Source organism: Seriola aureovittata, chromosome 7 (genome assembly GCF_021018895.1).
Source record: "Seriola aureovittata isolate HTS-2021-v1 ecotype China chromosome 7, ASM2101889v1, whole genome shotgun sequence".
Classification (NCBI taxonomy): domain Eukaryota; kingdom Metazoa; phylum Chordata; class Actinopteri; order Carangiformes; family Carangidae; genus Seriola; species Seriola aureovittata.
This window is the reverse complement of record NC_079370.1, coordinates 1,488,549-1,499,930: the sequence shown is the minus strand read 5'-3', so window position 1 is coordinate 1,499,930 and position 11,382 is coordinate 1,488,549. Positions and strand designations below refer to the sequence as shown.

The following is an 11,382-nucleotide window of genomic DNA, read 5'->3' as shown; positions in this document are numbered from 1 at the left end:
TGTGCAGCTTTAGCTTTGGAGAAACAGCTGGGAGAGTCAGGACTTAGGTGTCTCAGTCCTTGAAAAAAAAAAAAGAATCACATTCTCGTGTGGTTGTGCAGCAAACATTTTTTTGCCTTGAATATGATACTAATCTTGGGTAATATTTTGCATTTCGGGCACTTGGCTGTGATGTTTTAATTCAGAGTGACTTAGAATAAGAGCAGCAGGAGACTGAGCTTTAATTGCTGGATTAGAAACCAATATCCAGGTCTGCAACAGTCAAAGCCGCAGGGAAGGGAAGAAAAATACGTGAGATTTTCCTTTGACCCAAGAGTGACATCTTATACAACAGTGATTTTCTTATTCTTTCAGTAAGAGCGAGTGGGATGTGAATTACTTAACATATGGGCCTACAGCGGGGAAACAGGGAGTAACAGTTGTGCTGACCGGAGCGGGGAGGTCAGTCCAACCTGAAGGGAGGAGAGCTGGAGGGTAGAGGCCGAGTGGAGCATCGACCGGGCTGCTGCAGGGAGCAGAGAGCTGACGAGCCGCAGGAAGAGAGGCAGATGATGGGATTTCACAGATGTAACTGTGGAGGACTGGAGCAGAATTTGTGAATTAAAGTGATGGAAAACAACATTACTTATTCATACACAGCACATCAGCCACACAGTCTATCCAACATTGTTTATTCAGAGGTTTTATTGTTTTCTTTTTTTTTTTTTTCTCTTGGACTTGACAGATAAGGAGATGTGACAGATGATACAGTTGAAATGCTTATTTTTTTTTCATCTTCTTTTCAATTATAAATACATCAACTGGCACAGCACTGAAGACAATGTTGGTTGTTTGTTACTGGTCATGTGATCTGCAGGAGGTGTGGACAGGTTTTAAAACCAGAGGGCACAACATCGTGAGCACTGGAGGGGGGAATAAGAGATGCAGACGAACATTTTACAAAATGTTTGAGCTTCATTTAACAGTCCAGCTGGTGACAGGAGAATAAGAATTCCTGCATGTTTGGAAAGCTCCAATAATTGATTTATTGCTGGTAATCAATATTTTGACTAAAATAATGTAAAGCACATGCCCCAAAAAATCCACAAAAAGGCAAGATGTTAGTGTAATAATGCCAAATTACTTTTTTTAAGGATGTGACAGAGTTTTTGTCTGTGATCTTTTTTTTTTTTCTTAATTACAAGTTAGTTTACATCTTCTCTATAAGTCTGAACAGTTAATTGTTATATTATCAAAATAGCAGTTTTAAACAGTGCAATTTTCTACTTACAAAAGCCTCCATTTTAGATATGACTATCATAAATAACAGTGTCTCAACAAGCTGAAACAGGTGAAAGCTTAAGTTGGCGACTGTATATTTCACCAGCTATAATGAAAACTGTCGGTGGCAGATTTACTTGCTTTAGTTAAATAACATTAATTCTGTGAACTTGCAAACAAGAAAAAAGAAGCTCTAGCTGATTTGTGGTTTATTTGTCCTCTGCTTTCTGGAGACACACCACTCTGGAACTTAGAGGGCTGAAAAGAAAGAGAGTGTTTCTCTAAAGAAACTGTTGTGCTGTTGAGTGGAAAGGACAGACAGCTGGTGAATCTCACAGTAAAATTGTTTTAAGCATGAACTAATCTTAACACTTTAAAATCTCTGTATCTGGACTCTGTGGTTTGGGCCTGTCTCTCCTCTAGGGATTGAAGTTAACATTAGCTTAAGCAGCTACAATACACGACTGTGAACACTAGTTGCAATAAACTGGTATTTATCATTGATTCATCACTGTGGTTTTTTGAGCAAAATGGCAAAAAAAAAAAATCTGATGGTTAAAGGTTCTCAGATGTGAGAGCATGATGCTTTGCCTGGTCTTGCATTTTAGTGAATTTCATATTTTTGGGTTGAAGGTGTCACTTTGTGCTTTTGAATGTTGTTTTTTTTGTTGATGTTTCGTAGACAAAGCGATTACTGTAATTGAGAAACTATTCAACAGATTAATTGATAACCTGTACCTGCAGCCCCTGATGGCAAACTTGTCATATATTTGTCCCGTTCAAGTATCCTTTGTCCACTAATTAGAAAGCAAGGGAATTGTTTCTAGTATGACCTTTTAATTGGAGACACTGTTGTGGACTATTAAATGAATAGCAAGCCAGAGGCGTGTTGAAGGACAAAACTCTCCTCTCGCTTTGTACTTGCTACAGTAGGTTTTAGCTTGCAGTAATGAGGCACAATTAAATCACAGGCTAATTGTGGATCAAATACTACTCTGTCACCAGGAATGGTTATGAAGCTATTATTACTCTGAAGTTCATATCCTTCTCAACCATCATGCCAGACCTGAGTTTGAATTCTTGTTGTGACTCATTGGACTTGCCAGGCAGACAGTCTGTCTGTAATGAGCTAATCCTGCACAGTGGTTCCTCAGACATAATCTCAAAACACTGCATGTGGATGATTTCTGCAAGATGAAACACACAAAAGCCCGTGAGTTATTGGACAGGGAAACATCTTTTTACAGTTAAAATGAAGATATAGTCTTTGTTTTTGTGCATGACCTCCCATTTAAAGTCTGCCATTCAGCATAACGTTTCCTGAGAGATGGACTCAATGATTCTGCTCAGGAAGACGACGGAAACAAATGATTAGAAATAAACAAAGCAATGAGTTTTCAAACCAGCCAGAGCTGATTTCTCATCAGGGTGTTTTAAAACTACAGTGGAGCTGGTTGGGAGCACACATGGAAAAATAAAAAGTCATCAAATATCTGGCTCTTTTATATGGGCTGCAGACTTTTTAAAGTAACAGTGAAATGAGTTTTTGGAAAAACACTTGGTAGAATACAACATAAAGTTAATGCTCTTTTAACTCTCTGAAATGGGAGGACCATGCCCTAAAAGTAAAGGCCTCGTATACTTCCAAATCTAATGCTAAAATATGAAAATGTGTCAACGTCCAAACTGTTTTTGAGTGCATGTTATGAACATCCAGTTGTGGTTCCTTCTCATGCAGTTGCTGGTTGTGATTTTTGAGACGCTGTTTTTGTTGTTGTTGTTGTTTGCACCAAACAAACAGTATGAATACATTCTCTTATCTGTCCTTCTGTCTCGACGTGTCGCAACTGTCCGTTTCAGTGACAAACCCTCATCAGATATCTACAGACAAATAAAATTTTTGTTTTTCCACTGACATGTTCATATATCTTTTATAAAATAAATCTCATATTTCCAAGTATACAATAATAAAATGATGCACTCTGCAGAAAAAAGGTAACAGGAAATTCCATATATACATAGTATATTATACTATTTTGGCAGACAAGAACATGGACAAGTTCAGTATTGTAAACAACTCTTTACTCTCGTTACGTTTTCTTCTTCGTTGACTTCTTCCGTTTTCTTCTCGTCCCGCTCGCTTCCTCTGTCCTGTTACATTCATAGCTCCAGAAAATTGTGCTTTAAGAAATCTCGTACAACAATCCAAGGGCTGTTTTTCTCTTTTGTCTCGTCAGGTAGCACCCCTATCCGCTGAGTAGAAGTGCACCGTTTCTGAACAGTAGTAATGTCTTCATGAGTCACGTGGCTGGTAGTTCACTAGACCTTCCCAGCTCACCCAGGAAATGAGAAACAGGGTCAGACAGAAGAATGGAGGACAGTGAACCTCTGGTAGTGCAGATGAGGAGATTTGAGTTTTATGAGTGGAAACATTATCAGGGTGATTTATGTTTGGCAGAAAACTTCTGCTTTTGTTACTTCTTCTCCTTTTAAGCACAAAGGTTGTTTTTGCTGGATGCTCGGATTCAGCATTTATATAACTGGTACCCGTCACGGTTCGGCAGCATCAGATGCTCAGCAAATGTTTACAAAGACACTTGCACACTTTTCCAGCCTTCAGTACAACGCCTGGACATTTAAAGACTTAGAAATAATGACAGTCATTTTCCAAAAACTTCAGCTGAGACCTTCTGTGATCTGAACTTGGGTAGGATTTGTGTCTTCGCGTAGTGGTGGCATTTTATTGATGATTACAAGGCAGAAGTCTCTAAGAGGTTACAGCTGTGCTTGGGATACAGGAATGTACTTGATGGAATGTGGAAAAACACTGGTGTGTGTGTGTAGAGCGATGATGCCAGAGTAAAGAGAGAGGGAGCTTTGGGTTTTGAGCTCAGGAGGCAGGAACAGAGTAGAGGTCTGAACGTGGGCGCCAGGAGAGTACCGGAGCAGGACTGTGGGTCTTTAGTTGTCCTCGTCAGTGAGCTCCTCCTCAGCAGTGGCCTTCTCGGGAATGGCCTCGAGGCTGCGTCTGCTCTTGGACTCGGAGCCGGAGGAGCTGCCCGCTGCTCCGCCTTTACTCAGGTTACAGGTGAGCACAGCATAGTGGATCTGCTTGAGGTTCTCCTGGACTTCACTCCTGGCGTGCTTCAATAAGTCTGCCTGGCCCTGAGGGGGTAAAGACAGACCAAGGTGTCAGAGCAGCATAGTACAGGAGCCATGAAGGCAAGACAGGGTTTGGACTTTTCATGCAGTTTTATCAGTCAAAGACAAAACCAGTATGAATGATGAGTAGATTAACCAGTGGGCTCCTAGCTACTGTGGCTAGCAGTCCTAATAATAATAATAATAATAATAACAACAACAAATTAATAATGAATAATAACACCAAAAAAATATCAAAAAGCACAATCAATTGTCACAGCAATGTCACTTATAATTTATACATGTGTAACCCACCACATACAAAACATTTTCAATATTCATTTGTAAATGAAACTTTCTATGGCTTTTTTTGAGGGAGCTGAATTCAAGACCTGCAAATAACATGGCAAAGTTGTAAGAAATGTGTTTAAACCCCTTTCAAACATAAACCTCGTCATGTAAAAAGGATGGTAATTTGACATCTGTCTGATGTCTGTATCAGCACCTGAGTCATTTTTACATAAAACTCACTGCAGAATTCTTAGTAGCAGCACAAGTCTGAATTAAATGCTATCACATTAACATAATGGTCACAACAGTTCAAGGCTAAATATAGAGAGATTAAATGTGCATTTTAAGCACTGTAATAAACTGATCATTTAATTTTCATCTCTTCCTCTTCTGTAAAGAAAATAAACATTGTCAGGTGGCCATGTGAGCACTGAAACAGGTTGTGCAAACTGTAATCACACTAAAAGGATCCCTTGTTAAAGGCATTTCAGTATGAGTAACGCGGAACAGAAAACTTAAGCTGATGATAACGTCAGCTTTGGAAATATCCTCTTTAGTTGACGAGCTCAAAGTGAGTCTTTAAGTACCAAAGACCCTCTTGTGTTACTGTCCCTCCACTGCAACAACAAGGAAACACAAAGCAGAAATATTAAATTTAGATCAACTAAAATGAACCACAGTAATGATGGCCACCTGACTGTTGTTATTAGACACAACACATGTGATCATACCCTTTAGTAATAGAGATAAAAGAGGAACTGGGGAGATTGTTCTCATGTACGGTCAGTCTATAAAGGTTATTTTAAAGAGAAAGTGAGGAGGGAATAAATACCCTCATACAACCACAATAATTATCAGACCAGCAGCCCCCCCCCCCCTAATATTTTCACCTTTGCCAGCTGCATGAGTGACATGGTAGGAATATCAAGAAAAACACTTGGCATCAATCATCCGAGTCTCAACATCCTGTCATCATCATATGCTTCTGCACTGTCAGATGTTAGAAAATAGGCAACAGAATCTAAAAGTTTATGAGGGGATTTAATAGTGAGACCATCTCTCGCACTTACAAAGGTCACACAGGCATTTTGGCTATTCCTGTAAAGGTCCTGTCATGTCTGTCAAAAGCCATAAGCCACTTTACCAGCTAAATGAACCCAGAAATATTAAATATTCCACCTCTGAGGAGGAGCTTTAGAGAAGTTTTTGTACTGAGTTTAGAGCTTTGTTGGATAGTATCCATTTTTAATCTTCAAGAGCTTAAGTCGATAACTTGACGTACTTTTAATGATCATCAAAAATCTCAAGTCTGCTTAAGTAGTCAGATAGACACAAGTGGAGCCCCGGATAGAACATGGACAGAAAACACAGGACACAGTGATTTACACACACTCACCAGACTCAACTCAATTTCCAGGGGATAAATTATAGCCGAGATCATGATGTAATCTTAATTAACACGTGCAAATACCACAAATAAATATGCAGAAGGTCATTCATCAATAATTATCCCTTGTGCTGGCAGCGGAGGTTGAAATGAAAGGCATGGTAAGTACATGAAGTGCAGAGAGGCTTAGACTGGGTAGACAAGTGACTCCCTAAACACTGGTGCAAGCAAAAACTTCAGCTAGCTGTAATATTACCTCCAGCATGCAAATCTCTGTTTCATCAGACACGGTTTCAGAGTTAACCTGTTACACAGAAGCTCGTCTTCGTTCGTCCTGTTATCAATATCAATTCGCTGTGATTACAGAAACTAGGCCTGAGTGGTGCGTCAGTATTATTGGAGCAGTTTATGTACTTGTTCTACAAAATTTCATTTTTGAAATTGATGACAAAATGAGCTGCAACAATTAATCAATCGACACAAAATTAATCAGCAACTAATCATTTTGAGTAATTTCTTTTTTTTTTTTGCTGGTTCCAGCTTCTCAAATGTGAAGTTTTGATGCGTTTTTATGTTTTATATGATAGCAACCTGAATATCTCTGGATTTTTGATGTTGGTCGGATAAAACAAGACATGACCTTTGGGAACAGGTATTATTCACTTTTAAAGAAAACGTTTTTCAGACAAAACAATTAATCATTAAGAAAATAGTCATTAGTTGCAGCTCTAATCATTGATTAATGATCGTACCAGCTAAAATAAAAGTATGATGGAAATAAGGGATGAGGTTTATCTATCATTGTATCACAACAGGCATATTTAATGATATAATTAATCAAAGTAAAATGACCTGGACCTGCATAAGTAGCAGAAAATGGATGGGTGAATGATTAATTTAAGTTTTGTCTAAAATCAACACTTGCCCATTAAAACATGATGAGCTTCTTCTCAGCTGCTGTAGCAACAGAGTTCTGATGAAAAAGGATTAAACAGCGTCTTGTGTGCATGATCGCAACAATCCCACTTGTATTTTATAGGTGTGTAACGCCTTCCAACAGCCTGGAGTCAGATGCAAAAGCATTTTATAAATAACATTACTAACTATAGCAGGCAAGATAAAATGTTTTCAGACTCCATGACCTGCAGATACCCTGTGTAAGCTGACTTACAGAAACAACTCTCACCTAAACTGATAATTCTTTAATCAGTGTGAAAGAATTTTAACTGATCCAAACAACAACAACTGCCACTTCCACAATGACTGGAAATAAAGCAAAAACAACACAAAATACCTCCCTGTCTCAACAAGCAATCAATTAACAACAACACAATGTAATACTGAACCAGAGAAGTAAAATAAAAACCGAAACTCAGTCTGATTCACTCTTAAGAAACTTTGTCAGTACAGGATTCAACAAGTATCATTTATCACCAAAAGGGATCACGGATAGAAACTCTGAATTTCCCATAAGCTCTCAGTCATTATGTCTGTTTTCCAGTATAATGACAACTGCAGTTGGAAACCAGTCTATTGTACAGCTCCAATAGAAGCTGTCACATAATAAGAAGAATAATGTTTATGAGGAAAAACTCCCCAAGGCCACGACCCCGAGCATTTCATTGTGTTGCAGGAATATGAGGAGTAACACATTTCAGAATACAACTGGATGCGAAAATAAACTGTTACATGTCAGAGTAGTCAGTAGTGCACCGCCTGGTGTGACTGGAAATCTCACCTTCAGTATGGTGATGTTCCACGTGAAGCTCTCCACTGCCTTGTGCAGCTTCCTGCCCTTCAACCCCTCCTTCGTGGCCAAGTCGTGGAGGTTCTCGTGAAATTCCATCGCTGAGAGAGAAAGAGACAGGGGAACAAGTGTTGAGTCAGTCTTCATGGCTGGAATTCACGGTGGTTTGTGAAACAGAAGAGCAGCTGTGAGGTGACTGGGTGCTAGGCCTGTTGTTGCTGTGAGGAAACACATTAGAGCAAAGCAAACCTTGGCACGCACAGCCAACATTTCACAGTCTCCTGCTGCAGCAGAAGGGTTGAGTATGTGGAAGTACGGAGACTTGCCAGCTGTGGAGGAGGATTCCTCTCTCCTTACTGTACATCTGCAGAGTGATAATGGTTTACAGTTGCTGCTGTTGCAGGTTCACTGTATGTCAGGTCTGGAAAACAGACATCAGGTGCACATTTCTCAACAAATTTAAGCTGAGAATGAGATTTAAGATGTGAGGAAGTGATAACCACCAGCGTCTGCCATTAAAATGATGATATCTCTCATTATTTTGTGGAAAGCGGATTTGGTTGAAAGAAAATCTTTGATAGAAGAGAAAATGTGACAAGATTGAGCATGTGTTTTACAGCAAGCGTCGGTTATTTGATAGCTAAGAATGTTTATCTCTGCAACGATAAGTCAATTAATCTTTTTGTCGACGAACAGATCGGCAACTGTTTGGATAAACAATCATTGAAATAATTTTTCAAGCAAAAAATTGTAAATTAATAAAAGAAGTAGTGTGAATAAAGGTTCCCTATTTGTTTTTACAATCCAAACAGCGTTGCATTAATTTTCATTGTGTTGTCTGTCGCTGTCAACCGGCAACGGTCTGTTGAGCGTGTGCCCTCCTTCTGCAACGCCTTGTGTCACTTCATAAATTTGAAATCTATATCCTGCAGTGAAATGTTAGTAAGTGGAAGGTAAAGCACAGCGGCACATCCCAACGAGGTGCTGATGGGATGACAGGGGACAAGCGTGGGCAAAACCTGGTGAACTGGTGAAAAAAGAAATGGAGAGAGAGAAAAAGCAAAAAGGCAAGATAAGTGCAAGAAAAAAAGCAGAGTTGAAGGAAGCAGTGAGGCAGGATGAGAGGAAGAAGAAAGAGCCTCGGAAACAGAGAGAGAAGCAGACAGACATGACGTTCTTTCACTGTGGATTAGCATCAAGGCATCGAACAGAGGACGGATTTGTCTCCTGAGGAGGTTTCCCACCTCCTCTTTTCCTCCCCCTTTCTTTTTTTTCCGCCCCTTTGCATGACTGAGCCTGAGTGAGGGCATGTTTAATGTTCAATGTACTTTATAGTGCAGCAGTGACACTGCAGCAACAGGCAACCTTCGCCTGTGAGGTAAATAAACCAAAGAGAGATACAGCAGAGTTCCTGCTACGCACAAAGCCTGTAACTGCGTAGTGCACTTGTGCACTGGGAACCACCGAGAACACACACTTTTCTGCTTCAGGCTCTGATATCAGCTAGAGTCGGTCCTGGCCCCTGTTGGTGCTGTTGCCATGGAAACATGGTGTGCACGCGAGAGAGAGACCCCCTTCGTGTGAAATCACCATAATAGGTGTGGGGTTGGGCTGTTGTGTAGCCTCTCAGCTGTGGATATAAGTCTGGCAAGAAACCTCAGGCGAGGATATAACCTCACACAACCGTCAGAATTCACTGACAGATCTGACGCGTTCATCATCTTTGACCCGCACACCACACCACTGCTTCTAAATCACACACACTTTTATTTTTTACATTTCCTGTGTTTTAACCCACATGTAAAGGTATTGCTCTTAAATTTGGGGTCGCGGTTCTGCGACTACAGAGCTGCTGCTGCGCACGTGAACCATGACTGTGCTAAAGAAGGAGCACAGCTTCCTCCATCACTGACACACACACACACACACACACACCGAACTCACACTAGAGGTTGCCTAGCAACATTTTTATGGAGTCTGGCAGGCAAGAAACAGGGAATCTCATTCTTAGCAAGGCATTTCAGACTCTGATCTCTGTGAGGAAATTCTGCAAGACTGCAGCTGTACAGTACAGGCTGACGCTCTCACATCTCACAGCATGAGACGACTACAGTATGGAGCGGCAGATCAGAGGAGCATGACCTGAATTATTCAGTGGACTGATAACTGATAATTCTTATTCAACAAGAGATGATCACATCTACTCATACCACCGAATGCCAGCACTTCATCAGACTGAATACTGAGGGGACGTGACAAACCATGACTGATTTATAACAACTAGGGCTGCAATTATCAATTAATCTGATGGTTATTATTTATTCAATGACATGTCAAAAATCTGTGAAGGAAAGGCCCATCACTAGCTCTCAGAGCCCAATTTGACATCAGTAGTTTGCTTTTGTGCAACTCAGTCTAGAACCCAAATTATATTCAATTTATGTGGTTGTGTGTATTATATGACCCTGAAAAGCAGGTAATCCTTACACCTGAGATGCTGGAATGAGGTGAAGTAAATTTCTGGCATTTCTGCTTGACTAATAAAACTAATCAAATTATTTTACAAATCATTTCACCTCTAGTGTTTCACTAAACGGGATTAAAAAGTAGAAACAAAGTTGAGCAGAAAACGATCTCACATTACCAGAATAGACTGAATATTTGGGGGTTTTGAACTGTTGGTTGGACAAAACAAGACATGAATAATGTTACTTACTTCAGGATATTGTCATGGTTCTATAAAACATCAGGAAAATGTAAAATGCTAAATGAATCTAGACAATAATCAATTAATCAATGATGGAAATAGTTAAGTAAAAATATATAATAAAGTATTGTACTCAACCTCTCCACTCACTGAATGAACAAAGCCAAAGAACAAATATCTCGACAGATCGTTTAGTCTCAGGGAATCCACATTGTATTTTAACAATATATTATATTTATATATTCTGCACAGTGTCGCTGTAACTCCACGCTGCACAGCAGAGCACCATCATTTTGCACTCGACATATAAGAATATCTTCTGTACTGATGTTGTTAGTCTGCAACAGGTTCAGCCATCAATGCCCTGAATGCTAATTGGAACCTAAGTGAGTGTCGGGGAGGGAGGTGACACACTTGAGCTGCAAACACCTGACTGTTCACTGACGCTGCCTTTGTGAGGATTTTTTTTTTCTGAGCTGATGTGATGGATTATTCACAACTTTAATAGCTGTTGCTGCTGGAGCGTTCCGCCTTCTGTACAGAGGGACTTGGGTTTGTACTGACCCAGTTTCTACACAACAGACAAGTGCACGAAGCCACATCGCATGCACACATTCAAATACAAACATGCACACGAGTGCACCCACATGCACACACACACACACACACCACTGGGATAAAAATATGTCAGTTCAGGATGGAAAATAAATCAATGTGGAAGTTCATCAGTTTGCCATCTGTTGTGTCCTACTTTGCAATTGTTGGCTGCTGATTTTCTTCCAGCTGATTTCAGATAATCATATATGAAAGAGCTTTGAGACCAAAAGCCCCACAAAGCTTCTGAGGAAG

At 40.0% G+C, this 11,382-nt stretch overlaps 1 protein-coding gene across 1 annotated transcript in view; it reads right to left on the bottom strand.

Annotated features, from left to right (window-relative positions):
* Positions 1-654: 654 nt before the first annotated feature.
* Positions 655-11,382, bottom strand: part of LOC130172036 (inactive phospholipase C-like protein 2) — a 36,684-nt gene continuing 25,956 nt past the window's right edge. The window contains exons 5-6 of the mRNA XM_056380441.1: positions 7,818-7,927; positions 655-4,425 (exon numbers count right to left, since the gene is read on the bottom strand). Coding sequence (XP_056236416.1) covers positions 4,222-4,425; positions 7,818-7,927 — 314 coding nt within the window. The 3' untranslated portion in view covers positions 655-4,221. The remainder of the gene's footprint in view (positions 4,426-7,817; positions 7,928-11,382) is intronic.